The 20423-nt window shown below is 46.5% G+C and overlaps 1 protein-coding gene across 1 annotated transcript; it reads left to right on the top strand.

Annotated features, from left to right (window-relative positions):
- The first annotated feature begins 832 nt into the window (after positions 1-832).
- On the top strand, positions 833-19967 carry LOC120917905 (putative neural-cadherin 2). Its single transcript, XM_040329501.1, has 7 exons — positions 833-1011; positions 1915-2081; positions 4556-4814; positions 13775-13955; positions 16286-16524; positions 17757-17911; positions 19454-19967. Exons 1-7 carry the CDS (start codon positions 837-839, stop codon positions 19871-19873), a joined length of 1596 nt encoding a protein of 531 aa, XP_040185435.1. The 5' UTR covers positions 833-836; the 3' UTR covers positions 19874-19967.
- Positions 19968-20423: the final 456 nt, after the last annotated feature.

The raw sequence follows: 20423 nt of genomic DNA, 5'->3' as shown, positions 1-20423 counted from the left end.
GTTTGCGTTCTGCTTTTTCCGGCGTATAGTTACCCCTGCTATATGAGGCGTAGCTAATGTTAAGTATGGCCGTCGTTCCCGCGCCGAGTTTTGAAATTTTACGTCGTTTGCGTAAGTCGTTCGCGAATACGGCTGGACGTAATTTACGTTCACGTCGAAACCAATGACGTCCTTGCGATGTCATTTAGAGCAATGCACACTGGGATATTTTACGGACGGCGCATGCGCCGTTCAAATTTTTTTTTTAAAAACGTGGGGTCAAGACAAATTTAAATAATACACGCCCCCAACATCCCCATTTGAATTACGCGGCCTTACGCCGCAACACATACGTTACGCCGCCGTAACTAAGGGCGCAAGTTCTTTCTGAATAAAGAACTTGCGCCCAAAGTTAGAGCGGTGTAACGTATCGGAGATACATTACGCCCGCAGAAAGATGCGCTCAGGTATCTGAATCCGGCCCACAGACTACACGTCCATAATGGACAGATGCAAAAATTATGGATTTTGCAAACTGTAAATTTACTGAAAGTTGGCAACCCTGTCGAGCTGTCCCCTTACCTTTCCGAGTGTTACCGAGACTCTCTGGCGCCCCCCACCTCTGGCCACATGTGGTATTGCATGCCATTAAAGTCAATGAAGAACAAATTATTTTCGTTTCCATTGACTTCTATGGGGAAACTCGCTTTGATATGCGAGTGCTTTGGATAACAAGCATTCTCCTGGAACGGATTATTCTCGTAATCAGAGGTTCCACTGTATGCTAATTTATAAAATATCACTGTCTGAACATGTGTCCTTTATCTATCTATTTATTTACATGGCTAATAACCAAGATGTTTGACTTCGGTGCCCCCCTGGAATCCGTTAACAGCTCTGTGGGTTGCACATTGTGTGATGTCATCGGCTCACATTCTGCTCCTTGTGAGACTCCAGCGCGGTGTAGCGGAGATGCCGGCGCCTCCAACTGTGGCTGCCTTCCTGGTGACAATAGACATGAATGTGAAAGAGGTATTGTATTGGTGATGTGCCCATACAATGGAGGAAAAGGCGTGTGTTAGATATGCCAATACAGTACAACCTTGGTTTGAGAGTAACTTGGTTTGAGAGCGTTTTGCAAGACAAGCTAAATTTTTAAATACATTTTGCCTTGATATACAAGCGATGTCTTGATATAAGAGTAGCGTCATGTCACCACTGGGTATAAAAGAGAAGAGAGGAGCCTCTAAGTGTAGCAATAAAAGGATTTTTGTACTCACCGTAAAATCCATTTCTCTTTCGTTCATAGACGGACACAGCCTTCATTGACCTTAGGGTTATGCTTCTTCCTACCAGGAGATTTACTCCTGGTAGGAAGAAGCATAACCCTGAGGTCAATGAAGGCTGTGTCCGTCTATGAACGAAAGAGAAATGGTTACATTTAATGAAGGTACAATTTTCAGCACCATATTGCTACACTTAGGAGGCGCCTCTGTTCTCTTTTATACTCTGAAGCTCCTGCTGGATTTTGCTTCTCATCCCCTTGTGGAGGCTTCCATTTGTGGATGGACATTTTATGGTTACACAACCAATCACATTGCTATAATCTTTTTATATAGACTATAAACGGAAGGACTTATGAATAAATGGTTGTGGAACGAATCATCTGAGTTTCCATTATTTCTTATGGGGAAATTCGCTTTGATATACAAGTGCTTTGGATTACAAGCATGTTACTGGAACGAATTATACTCGCAATCCAAGGTTTTACTGTATAATCCAGATGCTTCATACTGTGTCTTCCTTGTATTAATTTCGTAAATCTCCCACGGTTCCCATATCCCACGCTGTCGTTTCTTGTTATGCATTTTGGCTACTTATTATTATTTTGCCAAATAGTTATTTTTCTTCTTTGATATTGACTGAATCCTGCAGATGATACAGAACACCTCTTCCAGCCCGGAGGCTTAATACAATACAGGTTCCCTCACGTGTTTCACCCACAAAGGACGCATTTTCAGGCAATGGTGAGAACGCGTCAGTCTCACAGCACAATCCTCGGCCTGTTCTCCAGAGACAGAAGCGAGTACATTCTTCTGCAGGTAGGTGGAGGAAGAAGAAGACTTCCCCAATAGTAGTTCTGATCTCCGAATGCATTGTGCTTGCCATTGATTTTTTAGAAACAGGGCCAGGGCTGTTGTTCTGGAGATTTAGGTACAGTGGGGCAAAAAGGTATTTAGTGTCCATCTGCAGCCTCAATGCAGCCTATGTGTCCATTTGCAGCCTCAATGCAGCCTATGGGCCAGATTCACGTAGCTCAGCGGATCTATAGATCTGCTCGATCTACGTGAATTAAGATCCGTTCCCGCAAGTTTAGGAGGCAAGTGGCTAATTCACAAACCACTTACCTCCAAACTTGCGACGGCGGATCCTAAATCCCCCGGCGGAATTCTAATTCCGCGGCTAGGGGAGTGTACTATTTAAATCAGGCACGTTCCCGCGCCGATTTAAATGCGCAGGCGCCGTCCGCGAAATTTCCCGGCGTGCATTGCTCCCACTGACGTCGCTAGGACGTCAGTGGTTTCGACGCTTACGTAAACGACGTCCGTCCGTATTCGAGAACGACTTACGCAAACGACGTTAAATTCAAATTCGACACGGGAACGACGGCTATACTTAACATTGGCTGCACCTGATAAAAGAAGGGGTAAGTATACGCCGGGAAAGCCGCTACGGAAACATTGTAAGAAGACTGCGTCGGGTCCGCGTACGTTCGTGAATTTGCGTATCTCGCTGATTTACATATTATTTATCGTAAATCAGCGGGAACGCCCCCGGCGCCATTTTTAAATTGAAAAAAAGATCCGACAGTGTAACACAGTGTAACACTGTCGGATCTAAGCCCTATCTATGCGTAACTGATTCTATGAATCAGGCGCATAGATAGGACCAGTTTACGTCAGAGATACGATGGTGTATCTGTAGATAATACACCGTCGTATCTCTTTGTGAATCTGGCCCTATGTGTCCATCTGCAGCCTCAATGCAGCCTATGGGCCAGATCCACGTAGCGGATCGTATTTTTATGCAGGCGTATCCTAGTAACGATACGCCGCCGCAACTTTGAGAGGCAAATGCTGTATTCACAAAGTATTTGCCTCTTAAGTTACGGCGGCGTAGCGTAATTCTCCCGGCGCAAGGGCGCACAATTCAAATCTATGTGATGGGGGCGTTTTTTATGTTAATACGTAGTGACCTGACGTAAATTAAGTTTTTTTTTACGGCGCATGCGCCGTCCGTGGGGGTATCCCAGTGCGCATGCTCGAAATTAAACCGGAACAAACCAATGCTTACAACTGTGATGTCATTCTACGCAAATCCCTATTCGCGAATGACTTACACAAACAACGTAACATTTTCAAAATTCGAAGCGGGAACGACGGCCATACTTAACATAGGATACGCCTCATATAGCAGGGGTAACCATCCCCCGGAAAAAGCCAAACGCAAACGGCGTAAAAAAATTTGCCGGCCGGACTACGTTCGTGGATTGCCGTATCTAGCTAATTTGCATACTCGACGCGGAATTCGACGAAAACGCCACCTAGTGGTTAGCGGAAAAATGCACCTAAGATTCAACGGCGTACTAAGACGTACGCCAGTCTGATCGAGCCCAGATTCAGTCAATTCTTGTTTTGTAGATACAAAACAAAGATACGACGTGGGAACTTTTAAATTACGCTGCGTATCAATAGATACGCCGGCATAATTCTTCTGTGGATCTGGCCCTATGTGTCCATCTGCAGCCTCAATGCAGCCTATGTGTCCATCTGCAGCCTCAATGCAGCCTATGTGTCCATCTGCAGCCTCAATGCAGCCTATGTGTCCATCTGCAGCCTCAATCCCGCCTATGTGTCCATCTGCAGCCTCAATGCAGCCTATGTGCCCATCTGCAGCCTCAATGCAGCCTATGTGTCCATCTGCAGCCTCAATGCAGCCTATGTGTCCATCTGCAGCCTCAATGCAGCCTATGCGTCCATCTGCAGCCTCAATGCAGCCTATGTGTCCATCTGCAGCCTCAATGCAGCCTATGTGTCCATCTGCAGCCTCAATGCAGCCTATGTGTCCATCTGCAGCCTCAATGCAGCCTATGTGCCCATCTGCAGCCTCATGCTTAGCATTAGAGATCACGTCAAGTTGAATGGGACTAACTTCTACTAGATCAACCTAGAAGACTAAGTGAAAGTGCGTCATGGCCATAGGGGGAACAGGGGTCCTTAGTTGGGGAAAGCGCTTGGAAGTCCTAATTGAGCATAGGATGCAAACTTAAAAAAACGTCACTGAAAACCCCATGTGAAAGCCAGATATATAAACAGCCGATGTTATATTTAAATCTTGACTTGTCCTACAAAAATCAAGCTTAGCCCCAGAGTAGGGTTGGTACATAAATTTAAATCCTTGCAACCATGTGTGCACCCTGAAAAATTCCTGGCAATGACACCTCCTGTTCCTTTTAAAATGTTGGCAAAGTTGTGGCAGTTTTTGATGGAAGCCATTTTTGCCTCCTTTCCAATAGGTGGTCCATGGCATCCTCACGGCTTCATATAATATTGGCGATGGTGACTATGTAGTGAAACTCGCCGGCCACAGACTGGATTCTGGGGAGTGGTGTGAAGTCGGTTTGGAGCGGCTTCAGAATGAATTCACTTTGCGTATGAGCAGCGGATCAGAACGCGGTGAGGTCACGGTGGCGCACGGCACATACAAGGAAATTAAAGTGGATCCAAGCAGTGTTTTTCTAGGGAGCGGCAAGATGGAAGAGCCAAGCTTCGAAGGTAAGATGCACAAACTGAATGAAGCATGGTTGGCCACAATGAATGCAACACCACCTAGGGTTAAGTTTCAAACTGAGAACCTGGAGTGTATTTATATATATACACTCTTTGAAGCTGAACTCCATTTACTGATGTAATAAATACAGAGATAACCAATGTGTGTCTTTTATGTTTACGGCTCTAAAGTATACAGGGTGGGCCATTTATATGGATACACCTTAATAAAATGGGAATGGTTGGTGATATTAACTTCCTGTTTGTAGCACATTGGTATATGTAAGGGGGGAAACTTTTCAAGATGGGTGGTGACCATGGTGGCCATTTTGAATCCAACTTTTGTTTTTGCTGTATCCATATAAATGGCCCACCCTGTAGTATTCTTTTTCTTTCTTGCTAAGCTTGCTATGGGGGCACCCAAGCCGAGTCACAGCTCCCTGTGTCCATTCAGACACTGAGCCGTGGCCCGGCCCCGCCCCCTCTCTCTCCTGACTTAGTAATTTATTTTGATTGACAACAGTGGGAGCCAATGGCGCGCTGCTGTGTCTCAACCAATCTAGAGGCCGAGACATTGCTGGACAGAGATGGGGCTCAGGTAAGTATTACGGGGGGTGCTGCACACATAAGGCTATTTATCTTCATGCACAGAATGCATGAAGATAAAAAAAAAAAAAACTCTGACCAGTGGTGCCCCCCCCCCATCCATGCGTCCGACCCCATAATCTACATTTGACATTTGCGGCACCGGACGATCTAATAGGCTTCAGAAAAGGGGTAGGCACTGCGCTCTGAGCCCATCCAGATGTGTGAGAATAGCGAATAAATATTCGCTATTCTCACACTGATCCTACGCCCGGCCAATCAGGAAGCGTGTCGTGAAACCTGTCACCTGATTCGCTGAAAGGACAGGTGATCCTATTGGAGGAGTTGCCCACCCAGAAACTAGATGGGGTAAGTGCTGAGTTGACCGACCGACTGCGAGCCCTCGGGTGGGGGGGGGGGGTTGTGCGGGTGAGCCCCCCATGATTTTTTTAAGTCATATCTCTGCTTAGTACTAAAACTGACTGAACATGGAAGAAACTATTAGATTCCTGCTAGGACGGAACTAACCAGCAAGGGAGGACAAAAGGTGTTCTGTAGCCCTAACATACTTCCTGTCCTAGGGTAACAATACTGCTCCTCCTTAGATACAGTAGAGTGAGTGAGCGTTGTTAGCCTCGGTCAGAAAGTGTATTACTGGTGGAACGACAGGTGAAAATAAAGTTTAAAAAAAAATAAAGAAAGATGACGTGGTGTACGTAACACACGCACGTCTGAGGGAGGAGCCGGCCGCGCCACGGATCCGACAGCGCTTCGGGAGATGGGAGGACAGAGACCCGGAGGGGGCCCAGTGTTTGCGGATGCACCGCACAGAGGAAGCCCACCGAGCGGATAGTCCATCCATACCGCGGAGTCCACCTGCCGTCTCCGCTCTCCGGTAGAGGACCGCCTTCCGTTGCCCCCCACTTACCCCCATGAGACTGCGGGCAAGGTAAGGTACGGGGAGGAGTAGGGAAGCCCCCCCCTAAGGCGCGGGGGCGGCCCCCCCTCTCCCCGCTGTACACACTGACTTCAGCTGATCAGACCAGGAATCAGAGGATTGAATCTGCAGCACGCAGCAGAACTGGTAACATGTAGCCCTCATTTGAATCTGCTTTTGCTTGCTTGCTGATTTTTGCCTCATGCGTTTGTGGTTCTCGCTCTTGCTCACTAGGAGTTCTAGATATATGAACTGTACCAGGCAAGGAGAGTAACCTCGCCATATAAATCGCATACCCCGAGCCTTTGAGGTTGGCTAAATAAGCGCAGAGAGGGAACTATTTTAAGCGAGTCCACGTGTAATTTGGTACTCCCATTTATCCCAGAGGGACACTCATCGTTAATGATGCTCACACTTGCTTTTTGCAACCGAATGTACACGTACTGGCAGTGGAATTAAAGCTTCCTTGAGTTGACTGTCCCCCACACGGTGGACATATACCCTGGCGGACTAGTAGAAAAGCAGTTGATTCTGCGTCTGACTTTTTAATTCAGCTGGTATATGCTTTAACTTACTATATGTGCATGGTTCTGTATTGTATTAATGCATCCAGGAGGTGATTGTCTTACATACTGCGGTTACTTCCCCTGGCGGACTTGTAAAAAAAAAAAGGCAGCAGACTTTGCTCTTGTCTACTAGTACGTGCTCTATCTAACTATTTGTGCCCATGTCGGTTCAGAATTAATGCATCCACGAGCTGACTGTCTTACATTATGCGGATACCTACCTTGGCGGACTAGCAGAAAGTATTAGATTCTGCGTCTGATCCTACAAACGGGTCTGCGCAGGCCTTATTTAATTCTATGGTTTTCTTTCTCTATGGGAATTATTGCATCCATAAACTGTCTTTCATACCGTGGACACTTAACTTGGTAGCGAACTCGAAAAGCTCGAGATCTTGCTCCTGACCCTACAAATCATAGCTAAAAACCCAAGAAGGGACAAGCCCCGAATCTTCGGGAGTCACCAGAGGGGACGTCTAGCAATATATCCCATTTTATTGGGTAAGGGGAGGAAACCTGCCCAAAATAGGATAAGAGGCATCCTACTAAACAACAAACTAATTTCGTCAAGACCCCAAGCCCTCAGCCCACACACTTCGCAAACTTAGGAGGGGTGTTACCTGCAACTTGAAAGTACATAGATTTGACGTCTAAAAAAAAAAAAAAAAAAAAAGTAGGGGGTTCAATTACGACCCACTCCATCGGCCTTCTGCCTAATGAAAGACGCAAGGCTCTCGGTAGGGGCAGGACTCTTAGCAAAGCCTTAATCGCATCAGGGGCAGGCGGGTTCCTTCCAGTGGGCGAGCAACCCACTCGGTTGAAATCAAGCACTGTACAAACGGATAAACTCCCTGACCTTTCCTTAAACTTTGGATTACATCAGGGGTTAATTAATACCCCCGAAACTTCCTTAAAGTGTCCCCAAGGGCGTGTTAAAAAAAAAAAAAAAACCTTACCTTAAAAAAAAAAAAAAAAAAGGGAGGGGGGGAGCATAGCTCTCCTTCCCCCCCTTCAAACTGGGAAAACGCATTAGAGCGATAAAGAAACACAATATGAACAGATCAACAAGGGGCACCGCCCCTAAAATCCCTAAAGACACTGCCACGACCAGCACGATTAGACACTACATGACGTCGGAAGGCAGCGCGAAGAGCCCAGGCTCGGTTAAAAAAACAGAAAAAACGGGGACAAATAAAAAGGGAACAGGGGGGGCGGAAACCCCGAGTGCGGATACGTCAGTCGAACTCGAACAAGTAACAGGCCAAATGGAAGACCTCTGCTCGGACTCTCATATCCCCTCTAAGGGAGAAATGGACACTATGCTCAGGAGATTGGAGAATGTAATAAGACAGGAAATTAGCACTTTAAGAACGGATCTATTTCATACGTTAGAACGGGTGGAGGAAGCCGAGAAAAAGATTGGAAAGCAGGATCTTGTAATCAAGGAACTCAATAACCAACATCTAATTATGAAACAAAACCAGAGGCTGTTGCAATACCGACTGGAAGATTATGAGAACCGTAACAGAAGGCAAAATTTAAGGCTTAGGGCGGTTAGGGAAGAGAAGGGGGAAGACCTGAGGAAAATTCTCAACGACTTGTTCCTCCCCCTCCTAAACAACGGGAGGGAAGGCCCCTTAAAAATAGAACGAGTACACCGAGTGGGAAAGGCCAGGGAGGGAGGAAGCAAATGGGAAAGGGATATAATCGTTAGGTTCAGGCACTTCGAAGACAAAGAAGAAATATGGCAGAAATTGAGAAGAAAGCCCCCCTTATTATTTGAGGGGACGGAGATTCAGATCTACACAGACTTGGCCTGGGAAACCCTGTCTAGAAGAAAGCATTTAAAACCCTTACTGGAACAGATGCGTAAATCTAACATTACCTATCAATGGGGGTTCCCAGCCTGCCTGATTGGATACAAAGAGGGAGTGTCAGCTAAACTAACATTCCCGGAAGATCTGGGGGGGTTCTGTCACAAATTGGACATCCCGGTGATCGATTTACCTGGATGGGTGGAATAGCGATTAGAAAATAGCTACCCCCAGAGGGGGCTTTCAGAAATGGGAATAGAGAGACGGGGGGGGTGGGGGGGGGACGGAGGGCGGGGGACTAGATAGGGAAACAAGGCGTGGCGGATCTGTATCCCCACACACATAAGATCGAGCCACCGGGGAATTCCGGTGGGACAGCGTGTGGGAGGGGCGCGGGGGGTTACACCTCATCCAAAAGAACCAACGGGTAGGGGGTACCGAGGATCCCTATGGTTCAGAGGCGATGTACTGGCCTAGGCAAGGGGAGGGGAGGGGGAGACGGGGGGGTGGGTTTTGGAGGGGGAGAGAACTCTCCCCCCCTCCAAAATAGGGAGGGAAACGGGAATATGGCTCCCAAGGGATCTATTAGAAAGGTCAGCATGTATAAGGCCACGACCAATGCAATAGGAAATGACAGAGGTTAAATTTTTATCCTATAACGTAAAGGGTTTAAATTCAGCGGTCAAAAGACTAAAAGTTCTGGGTGAGATTGAACAACTTAGAGCGGATGTGGTATTTATTCAAGAATCCCATTTGACCATAGATGCAAATATTAAGCTATATTCCCCGGCGTACCCCACTTGGTTTTACGGCGACTCTATCTCAAAACGAGCAAGAGGTGTGGCGATCGGGTTTTCAAGAGGTCTAGGATTTACGCTTGAGGCGAGGCTAACGGACCCAGAGGGGAGATTCCTATTTCTCAAAATAAAGCTAGATAACATTACATACACGCTAGCAAATATATACGCTCCAAACATACACCCAATTAAATACTTAGGCAAAATACTAGGAAAACTGAACAATTTCGCCGAAGGACATACAATCCTGATGGGGGATCTAAACTTTGTTCTCAATCCCACAGAAGACAGTACGTTCCGTGGGAAGGCGACAAAAATAGAGCAACTTCAGAGAATTAAACATAAGTTACATGATTGTCAACTAGTAGACGTTTGGCGGAGTTTCCATCCAAACGAACATGATTATACATTTTTCTCCCCCCCCCACGGAACGTACTCTAGAATAGACTACATCTTAGTGGATCATGGGCTGCTTGACTCTATAATAGACACAGAAATTGGAATCATGACGGTGTCAGACCATGCTCCAATAACAATGAAAATCATACTATCTACACAAAAGAAACAGCGGCCGCTGTGGCGACTAGACGACAGCCTGATCCGAGATGAAGAAGGGGCAAGTAGGGTGGAGGCCGAACTGGAAAAATTCTTCCTCATCAATGATACAGTAGGGATTTCCAGTGCAATCTTGTGGGAGACGCATAAAGCATACATAAGGGGAATACTAATCGCGGAGGGGGCTAAAAAAAAAGTAGAAAGGAAAAGTAAAACCATTGCCCTTCGGAAAGAGATAGAGACCCTCGAACGCAATCATAAAGAGCATAGATTAAAAGAAACCTACCAAAATTTAACCCTGAAAAGAGAGGCACTGAAGGATATTGCGGACCAGGAAGTGAGGTACAAACTAAACTGCATCTCTAAGGAGAGGTACATATGGGGAAATAAACCAAGTAAGCTTCTAGCCAAAATGGCCCAAAAAAAGAAAACTAGGAATTACATTGAAAAAATTAAAGGGAAAAACGGAAATTTGGTGTACGCAACCAGTGAAATTGCGGTCAGCTTTAAAAAATATTATGAGGACCTATATACAATAAAACAGTTTGGCTGGCAGAAAGGGGAAAGGGAGGAAGAGACTAGAGACTTCATTGCTAAGGCGGGTCTCCCTAGATTGGATGAGACGGCAAGTCTGAACATGGATGGCCCCATAACGGAGGCAGAAATTAAAACAGCTTTAAACTCTATCGCGTGCGGTAAGAGTCCGGGCCCGGACGGATTCTCTACAATGTACTATAAGAAATTTAGTAATATATTGATTCCAAGGCTGTGCAAATATTTTAACGGGTTAGGATCGGAATTTGAAACCAGCAGGGAAGCCACGGCGGCCGTGATTACGTTAATTTTAAAAGAGGGGAAAGACAGCTCTCTCTGTTCAGGGTACAGACCCATTTCTCTGTTAAATACAGACATCAAGCTGTTTGCAAAAATTTTGGCGGGACGCTTGAAGGGGGTTATGCACTCGTTGGTGCACCCTGACCAAGTGGGTTTTGTCCCCAACAGAGAGGGCAAAGATAATAGCCTTAGGGCAATCCTTTTGCTACAGACCATCAGGCAAAATGAGACCCCCGGTCTGCTCCTGTCAGTTGACGCTGAAAAAGCCTTTGACAGGGTAGACTGGGGGCTCATGAAGGAGACCCTCACTGCCATGGGGATAGGAGGCAGGATGTCCCGTTGGATTAAAACACTTTACCTCCATCCCACCGCAAAAATTAAAATAAACGGGACACTCTCGGAATCATTCGAGATGAAAAATGGGACTAGGCAGGGGTGTCCCCTGTCCCCTCTTCTTTTTATTTTATCATTGGAGCCATTATTGGCTACTATCCGTAAGGATTCTGACATCAACGGAGTAAGAGTAGACGGGGAGGAACATAAATTATCGGCCTTTGCCGATGATATATTATTTTATGTTACCAATCCGGTCAAATCCATCCCAAAGCTCTCTAAAGTTTTGAAATATTACGGTGCTATCTCTAACTTTAAAATCAACGTCACCAAATCAGAAATTTTGAACATCAATCTAAATAAAAGAGAGATAGGAGCAGTAAAGGAAGTATGCGCATATCCTTGGACTAAAGAACTAAAGTACTTGGGTATTAAACTTGCAAACACAGTACAGAAGATGTATAAAATAAATTACGTCCCTTTATTAAACGAGATTAAGAAAGAATTAAAAAATATAGTAAATAAACCAATTTCATGGATAGGTCGCATCAATATGTTGAAGATGGTGGTAGTCCCTAAAATTCTTTATAAATTTTTATTGGTTCCAATTGCCCTCCCACAGCAATTTCTGAGCATTCTTAACACCCTGCTACTAAATTATGTATGGAAAAACAGGAAGCATAGAATATCCCTTTCCATATTAAAACAGGGAAAGATGCAGGGCGGGCTGGCGGCTCCAGACATCAAAAGCTATTATAAAGCGGCGGTTCTATCCCGGGCGGTCGAATGGGCCCGGAACAGACCAGATAAAAGATGGGTACAAATTGAGAAAGCGTCAACTAGCAAATATTTGAATAATATCATATGGATCCCTGGACAATATAGAGCATTAGAGCACAAAACACAGGACATTACACGACTCACTTTAAGAATGTGGGATAGGACTCAGGCACAATTAGAGGGGAAATTTAATTCCCCCCTAATGAATTTAAAAGAAAATCCGTTTTTTGCACCGGGGGAAAACAAAATAGGAGGGAATTGGATTAGGGAAGACACTGTGCACTTAGGAGATATTATTAAAAATGGTGACATAATGACCTACGGAGATTTGAAAGCCAAAACGGACTATTGGAATCTTGATAGGTGGCATTATTCCCAATTACATCACTTTGTGCAGCACCTCCCCCGCCCATTACGGACGGAGGCGGAGCTGACCCCACTGGAGAGGATTTGTAAATCGAAGAATTCAAAGGGCACAATCACTAAACTTTACGGGATACTGGTTAAGATAGGGTTTCGGGGAGAAGCACCTTTTATAGAGAAATGGGAAAGACAGTTAGGAAGCACTAGAGGGACAAATTCCTTTCAGAGGATTATTCAACTAACCCACTTTTCCGCAATAGATGTGCGCACTGCCGAAGCAAATTATAAGTGCCTTTCAGGGTGGTACATAACTCCTGACAAAGCCAATAAATTTAAAGCAAACCAGCCCGCTGAGTGCTGGAGGGGCTGTTCAGAAATAGGCACGATGGCCCATCTATGGTGGCTATGCCCAAAAATTCAAAACTACTGGGACACAATACTGAGCCAAATCAAGGTTATAACGGGGGAGGAGATAAAGAAAGACCCCTGGGTCGTGCTCTTTCATGGCGGTCCGGAAGGGGTAAAAAAATACAAGCAGTCGTTACTTCCCCATCTCTTAAACGCAGCCAAGAGACTTATCCCTAAAAAGTGGCAGGAGAAGGAATGCCCACAAGTCTGGAACTGGATAGACGAAGTGGAGGAAACGTACAGGTTAGAAGAACTAAAGGACAGCTACCTGGAAAGGAACAGTGAATACAGGGAGAAATGGGCAAAATGGAAGGAATACAAAAAAACATGGAGCTATGCGGAGAGAGTCAGGGTTCGTTAGGAACTAGAAACGCAAAAGTGGGCGCAAATCCTCTAGCTCCTCCTCGTTTGTACTTTTCCGAGGTTGTATTTGGATCTCTCTTAGAGCGTTGCGAAAATATAGCTGCTTTTGCTGAACTGGCTAGGAGACATCTTAGAGGGGAACAGGACGAGATCCCTGGGAGCCATTAGGGGAGGGGGGAGGGGAAAAAAAAAAAAAAAAAAAAGGAGTTTGGTTAATTTGTTTTGGGTTCGACCTGCCTTAATGGGGGTTGTAGGGGAGGTAATTACGGTCATGGCATTTTTGCCCCAATGGTTGGTTGACAGAGAAACCGAAATTCTAATGATTTATCAAAAAAAAAAAAAAAAAAAAAAACGCAGAAGAAATACCACACATGATGCAAACCACAAATTGAGACGTAAGAAGCATCAAATTATGAGCTGGTCTCTAGAATTTGGTTAAAAAAAAAGCTGAGGTGGTTAAAAAAAAAAAAAAAAAAAAAAAAAAAATAAAGCTACTGCAGCCACCACATCTAAAAGCTTGCAAGTCAAAGTATATTACATTTTAGTTTCGGAGTTTGGATACACTTTTAGGTGTCTTCTTTTCTTTAGTCTGCATTGACAGTGGAAACTGATGATTTGCACTCAATGTCAATAGGTTGCATGAAGGACGTTAGACTGAATGGCTACAGACTGCCCATGGAAAACCAGTCCAGCTCTCCAGTGACCACGGTTAGGAAGCAAGGAGTGAGCAGAGGTTGTACCTCCGACATCTGCAGGAGCGCTCCTTGTAGCCGCGGCTTTGTCTGCACTGACATGTGGATGCTACATGAATGCAGGTAAGAAAGACAATCTTCTACAGGACCTGCAACTGGCAAGGCAGGCGTGCTTCATTGGCTTCCTGCGTTGTAGGAGGGTGAACCTGGCAGACGAGTAAAATAGAAGCCGACACTGCATACCTTTTTTTTTGCAAAAGGCAACGTTTTTTTCTTGGTACACTGTTTGGAATCCGGACATTTACTAACAATGTAAACTGTAAGTTAAAAAGGGGAGTCCACAAAGAGGCATGCACCTCATTGGACCTAAGCCAGAAGGAGGGAGCCGATCTGCTGACATAATTTGCTGAAGTCCGGTCGCACGGACATACAGTTGGGTATGCACTTTGGATCAGCAATGCTCCTTTTTTTTACCATAAAGTGCCAAGAAATTCAATGATCAAGGTCATTACGTTCTTTAACCAGTAATGTTTAAGTAATGCTGGTAAAAATAACTATAATTGTTTCCTTCAGCCATTAATATGATCTATTATTATGTTACTAGATATAAACCCGTCCTCTGGTGGTGGGGTTTAATGGTGTGGCAAGGCTCGCTGCAGGATTTTCCTGGGAAGCCGGAATGGCTTGATGGCACACCCCTAGTGGGCAGGTCCTTGATAACACCCCCCCCCCAAGGAGCAGGTCCTTGATAACACCCCCCCCCAAGGAGCAGGTCATTGATAACATTCCCCCCAAGGAGTAGGTCATTGATGACACCCCCCAGGGAGCAGGTTATTGATGACACACCCCTAGTCGGCAGGTCCTTGATGACAAACCCCAATGAGCAGGCCCTTGATGATGCACCCCCAAGGAGCAGGTCATTGATGACACACCCCCAGGGCACAGGTCCTTGATGATACACCCCCCAAAGAGCAGGTCCTTGATGACCCCCCAGGGAGCAGGTTCTTTATGACACAACCCTAGAGAGCAGGTCCTTGATGATACACCCACAGGAAGCAGGTTCTTTATGACACACCCCTAGTGGGAAACTCCTTGATGACACACCCCCAGGGAGCAGGTCCTTAATGACACCCCCCCAGGGAGCAGGTCTTTGATGAGACACCCCCAGGGCGCAGGTCATTGATGACACACCCCCAGGGCGCAGGTCATTGACACACCCCCAGGGAGCAGGTCATTGATGACACACCCCCAGGGAGCAGGTCATTGATGACACACCCCCAGGGAGCAGGTTCTTATGACACACCCCTAGTCGGCAGGTCCTTGATGGCACACCCCCAGTGAGCAGGTAATTGATGACACTTTATGGTCAAAAAAGGAGCATTACTGATCCAAAGTGCATACCCAATTGTACACCCCCCAAAGAGCAGGTCCTTGATTCCCTAGCTCACAGAGACAGGGTTGTCATTCAACCCGAAAGAGGATTGGCACTGGAGGACTGGAGCCGTGAGTCTGCAGGGGACAGCACCTGAGGGGAGGGGAGGGTAATATTATTTATCCATTTATGATCACTTATGTATTTTGTCTCAAATAACACATTTTTTATTATTATTATTATTAATCATAATAAAAATAATAATTTATTTAAATCATTATATATTATTACTAGTTTATTTATTATTAGTTTATGTTTATTATTAGTATATGTAAGCCCATGTCTCTTTTTGGTATGTTTGTCAGCATTACTAACTATATACAATTTTCTTAAGAAAAGCTTTTTTTTTTTTTTTTTTTTTTTTTTTTTTAACTATTGCACTATATAAAGTCAGTTTACTGTAAAAAAAAAAAAAAAGTGTAAAATGTAAAACTCTGCTGGGTGTAATAAGATGTCCGCTTACCCCCTTCCCAGTGTATCCTTACTATGGACGAGTGCAGGGTATAGCAAGATGGTGGTGATGAAACTGACGGGTCGCCATATCTGACGAAACACTGGTCACTGTTTTACACAATGGCACTTTTCACTTCCCCTCTCCACTTCCGTCCTCACTTGACTTTGTTTGTTGTGTCACTTTCTCCTTTTTGTTGATGTACACTTTTTCACGTTTGACTGGTAGGTCCTCGGGCCTGCTCTGAACGTCTTGGGAGGGGGTGGACATGGCCTTCTGGCTTAGTTCGCCCTCTCTCATGGGGTCTCCCTTTGGGGGAGCCCCACCTAGTACTCGGGTGGGCCTGTCTCGGCAGACCTTCCAAAGGATGGGGTCCGTCTGGTTTCAGCCAGATGGACCAAGTGAAGTACCTCAGTCCCCGTCTGGAGCCTAACGTCCCATCAGAGTCAAGGTCCTTCTCCTTGGAGGACTATGCAGGGCTTTTGATTTATTTATTAAAGTCCTTTAGCTGGAGTTTTGCTTTCAATTTGCCGACACACAATGCTAATCTTTTCCTGTCCTCCTCTGTAGCTGCCCCCCGGGGTACCTGTTGATAGAGAACATAACTGGCCAGTGGTGCCTGTATACCGTGTGCGCACAAAGCCCGTGCAAGTATGGCACCTGCATACCGCGATCGGATGCCGAGTTCTCCTGCCTCTGTGCCCAGGGATTCGCTGGCAGCAACTGCGATGTGGTCCTTTATACTCTGGATCCGGGATCTACGCTCAGCACTTTCCTCATCACCTGCATCGGCTCCACTGCTCTGATCGGTAATAATCAAAATGTGCACAAGTGTCTATTTCTCTGGTTACATTGGAACAAGATATAACAATATTATATCATTTGTTATGAAGCATGTAAGGGGTGGTGCCCAAAAAAGGTGGGTGGGGACTCCCCAAAACTCACAGGAGGACAGGAAGACCATTAAGCTCCACCTATAACTAAATGTGGGAGGACCCTTCTTTTAATATATGAAAGTTGATTGGATATTACAAATTGCAGTCTATGGGCCAGATCCACAAAGAAGTTACGCTGGTGTATCTATTGATACGCCGCGTAACTTCTAGGATGCTCCGTCGTATCTTTTTTCTGTATTCAGAAAACAATATACGCCGGAATTTTGCTAAGATCCGACTGGCGTAAGCCTCTTACGCCGTTGTATCTTAGTTGCATATTTACGCTGGCTGCTAGGTGGCGCTTCCGTAGATTTACACAAGGAATATGCAAATTAGGTAGATACGCCGATTCAGAAACGTCCGTCCGCCCAGCGCATTTTTTTACGTCGTTTACATAAGGCTTTTTCCGGCGTAAAGTTACCCCTGCTATATGAGGCGTATGCAATGTTAAGTATGGACGTCGGGCCACCGTCGAATTTTTTACGTTTTACGTCGTTTGCGTAAGTCGTTCGCGAATAGGGCTGTGCGTAAGTTACGTTCGCGTCTAAAGCATTGACAATTTGCGCCGTAATTTGGAGCATGCGCACTGGGATTCTTTCACGGACGGCGCATGCGCCGTTCGTAAAAAACGTCAAATACGTGGGGTCACGATTAGTTAGCATAGAACACGCCCCCAACCAGCCTCTTTTGAATTAGGCGGGCTTACGCCGCCCGATATACACTACGCCGCCGTAACTAAAGGCGTAACTTCTTTGTGAATACAGTACTCGCCTTTCTAAGTTACGGTGGCATAGCGTTTCTGAGATACGCTACGCCCGCCTAAAGATAGGCGCATGTACGTGGATCTGGCCCTATGTTTTTAGTATTTAAAGGCCAGTCCACAAGACTTTCGCAAAGTAGTTTTTCCAGAAGAGATCTAACTGGTGGCTCTTTAAATGCCCCGTCTTCCTCCACCACTTCTTACCCGTCCACCTAAGGTCAGTGCCTTGCCTGCCCATACCTCAGCCTGGCCTGGGATAGGAGATAAATGATTACCGACAGAGCAGATGTTACAATGTAACAGACAGAACATCGGATGACTTTGCATGTCTTCCTCCCTGCTGTAGCTCTGATTGTCGGCGCTGTACTTCTCTCCCGCTGCAAGAAGAAGAAAAGGATGAATGAGGGCGTCTATCATGTGTCCGCTTATCACGATGAAGTGGAGGACACCAGGCAGAACATCTTCCATTACAACGAGGAGGGAGGCGGTGAGGAGGATCAGGTGAGCTCATTAATATGTTCAAGTGATGAAGCCAAAAAAATTTCAATTGCACTGTGTATAGGGCAGGCACACTTTAAAGGAAGAGAGAAAAAGAGAGAGCAGATGGGTGAGAGAATGATTTGGGGGGGGGGGGCAGAAGAGGGTGAGACAGAGGAAAAAAGAGAAGGGGGAAGAGGGAGATTTGTGTGTTGGAGGAGGGGAGAGGAGGGGGAGAAAGAAAGAGAGGGGGGAGGAGAGGGAGGGAGATGGTGGAAACGGAGATGGTGGCAGAGGGAAACAGTGGAGAATCAGAGGAGGGAGAGGGAGACAGAGATGGTGGGAGAGGGAGACGTTGGAAAAGGAGATGGCGGAAGAAGGAAAAAGTGGAGGAAATGGTGTAAATGGTGAAGATTCAGAGGGGGAAAAGGGGGACAGTGGAGAGGGAGATGGTGGGAGAAGGAGATAGTGGAGGAGAGGGAGATGGTAGATTAGGAGATGCTGGGAGAGGGAGATGGAGACAGTGAGAGGTGAGAGAAAGTGGGGGGGGGGGGGGGAGAACACAGCGGAGGTTACAGTAGATGTCCCGGATTCACAAAGCACTTGCGCCGACGTATCTCAAGATACGCCACGTAAGTGCAAATATGCGCCGGCGTATCTGTGTGCCGGACCCACAAAGTAAGATACGCCTAAAAACAGGCTTCATCCCGCCGACGTAACTTGCCTACGCCAGCGTACGGTGGGCGCACATTTACGCTGGCCGCATGGTGGCGCTGCCATTGATTAGCCATTCAAATATGCAAATGAGGAAAATACAGCGATTCACGAACCTGCGCGCGCCTGACGCAGGCTACGAGAGGTGCGCGTAAGTTGTACGTCCGGCGTAAAGTAAAGCCCCATAAAGAAGGTGTAACCCAGCAGCAGACATGCAAAGGGCTGCACCAAGGAATACAAGCCGGCGTATTTTACTTTGGACGTGTGTCTGGATGGGCGTAGGTTACGTTCATGGCGTAGGCAGTGATCCGGCGTATCTTAGGCAGTTGTTCCGACGTGGATGTGAGCATGCGCACGGGGATGCGTCCACGTCACAACGTACTTGTCTGGCTCTCAAACCATCATTTGCATTGGGTCACGCCTCATTTGCATGGGTTTGCATGGGGCAAGCCCACTTCCACCTACGCCGGCCTGCGCCTTCGAAACCTACGCCACGCAGACGCAGCGTTGGGAGAACTGGCTTCCTGAATTCCATGCTTGCCTCTCTGTGCTGCCTCGGCGTAGCGTACATTGGTTTGCGCTACGGCGGCGTAATGTGCGCCCGCTCTCTGTGAATCCGGGCCGATGTCTTCTGCTCAATCTATATGGTAGTAATATAAAGTAATTGCAGAAGGTTTTCCTTAAGACACAAAAGTAATTTTGATAAAAGTGATTGGAAAGGCAGGCATAGAGAAGCCGAGCTGTGATAGGCTAGCAATGGGTTAAAAACGTTAACACGCAATCTCTTTTCCAGTCAAAATCAAAGTACATGATTCGTCGATCAGGTCTAATTACTGTGATTATTCCCCGCAGGACGCATTCAACATGACAGACCTCCACCTGTCTCTGCGGAACAGCCCGGTGCTCACTCTCGGCCGGAGGGCGAAGGATCGCCGCGTCCACAGCCCCCTGAGCTGCGACTACGAGCCGCCCGACATCCAGAAGGCTCCGCCAAGAGCGCCGGCGCCGAGGCTGAGCTGCTCCTTCACCAGCGGAGATTTCGGTCAGTACTTCTACGACGTCTGCCAGGACGCCGTCTACATGCACTCGTCCTGCGACAGCTTGAAGGTGTACGACACGGAGGGGGCCGGCTCCAGCGCCGGCAGCCTGAGCACGCTGGCCTCGTCCGGGGTGGAGTCGGACTTGGAGTACGAGGACGTGAAAGCTTGGGGGCCCAAATTTTACTATCTCAGTAAACTTTATTCCTACACGGAGGACGACGATTCGCAGTGAAGGGGGCGGGGACGGACCGCCGCGCCACATCCATGCAATGCCCCGTCTGCACAAATCTGACGTCACTACCGACACTTGTGATAAATTGCTAAAATGATTTGAAAAAAATAGCACAAACTTCAGTGCAGACGAGGCAAAACTTTTTTTTTTTTTTTTAGAAAGCCGCAGCATTGTTCGCTTGACCACAGAACTGACGCTCAAGAAAAGGGGCAAGGTGTTTCACTATCAATGCAAGGCTTACAAGCGCTGCAGGAACCTTCAGGAACTTTGTAAGTTGCGACAACCCATTCGGTGACCCCCTTAAAGTGTATGTCTAGTTTTGGATGGAGAGGGGAGGGATTAGAACTCCTCTTCAGGTTTTTACTGCTATCCGGGAATCCGTTTAAAGGTGACCTCCAGTCTTGTACCGGCTCCTCCGATGTGCTGAAATGGCTTACTCTCATTTCACTGCACACTGTGGGGACATCCAGCCTGGTTGTCCATTGGCCGCCCCTTCCATTCATTGGATTTCAATTTGTTTAATCATGGAAGCTTGGAATTGGGCAATAAT

Source organism: Rana temporaria, chromosome 11 (genome assembly GCF_905171775.1).
Source record: "Rana temporaria chromosome 11, aRanTem1.1, whole genome shotgun sequence".
NCBI classification, from domain to species: Eukaryota; Metazoa; Chordata; class Amphibia; order Anura; family Ranidae; genus Rana; species Rana temporaria.
The sequence above is the reverse complement of the archived record's forward strand: the minus strand, read 5'-3'. Positions and strand labels throughout refer to the sequence as shown.

Bases quoted from the DNA above. Each gene is read 5' to 3' on its own strand.
- LOC120917905 (XM_040329501.1), top strand. From the start codon at position 837: ATGTTTGACTTCGGTGCCCCCCTGGAATCCGTTAACAGCTCTGTGGGT. The intron at 13,956-16,285 runs GTAAGAAAGACA...CCTCCTCTGTAG, and splicing joins TGGATGCTACATGAATGCAG to CTGCCCCCCGGGGTACCTGT. The intron at 16,525-17,756 runs GTAATAATCAAA...TCCCTGCTGTAG, and splicing joins CGGCTCCACTGCTCTGATCG to CTCTGATTGTCGGCGCTGTA.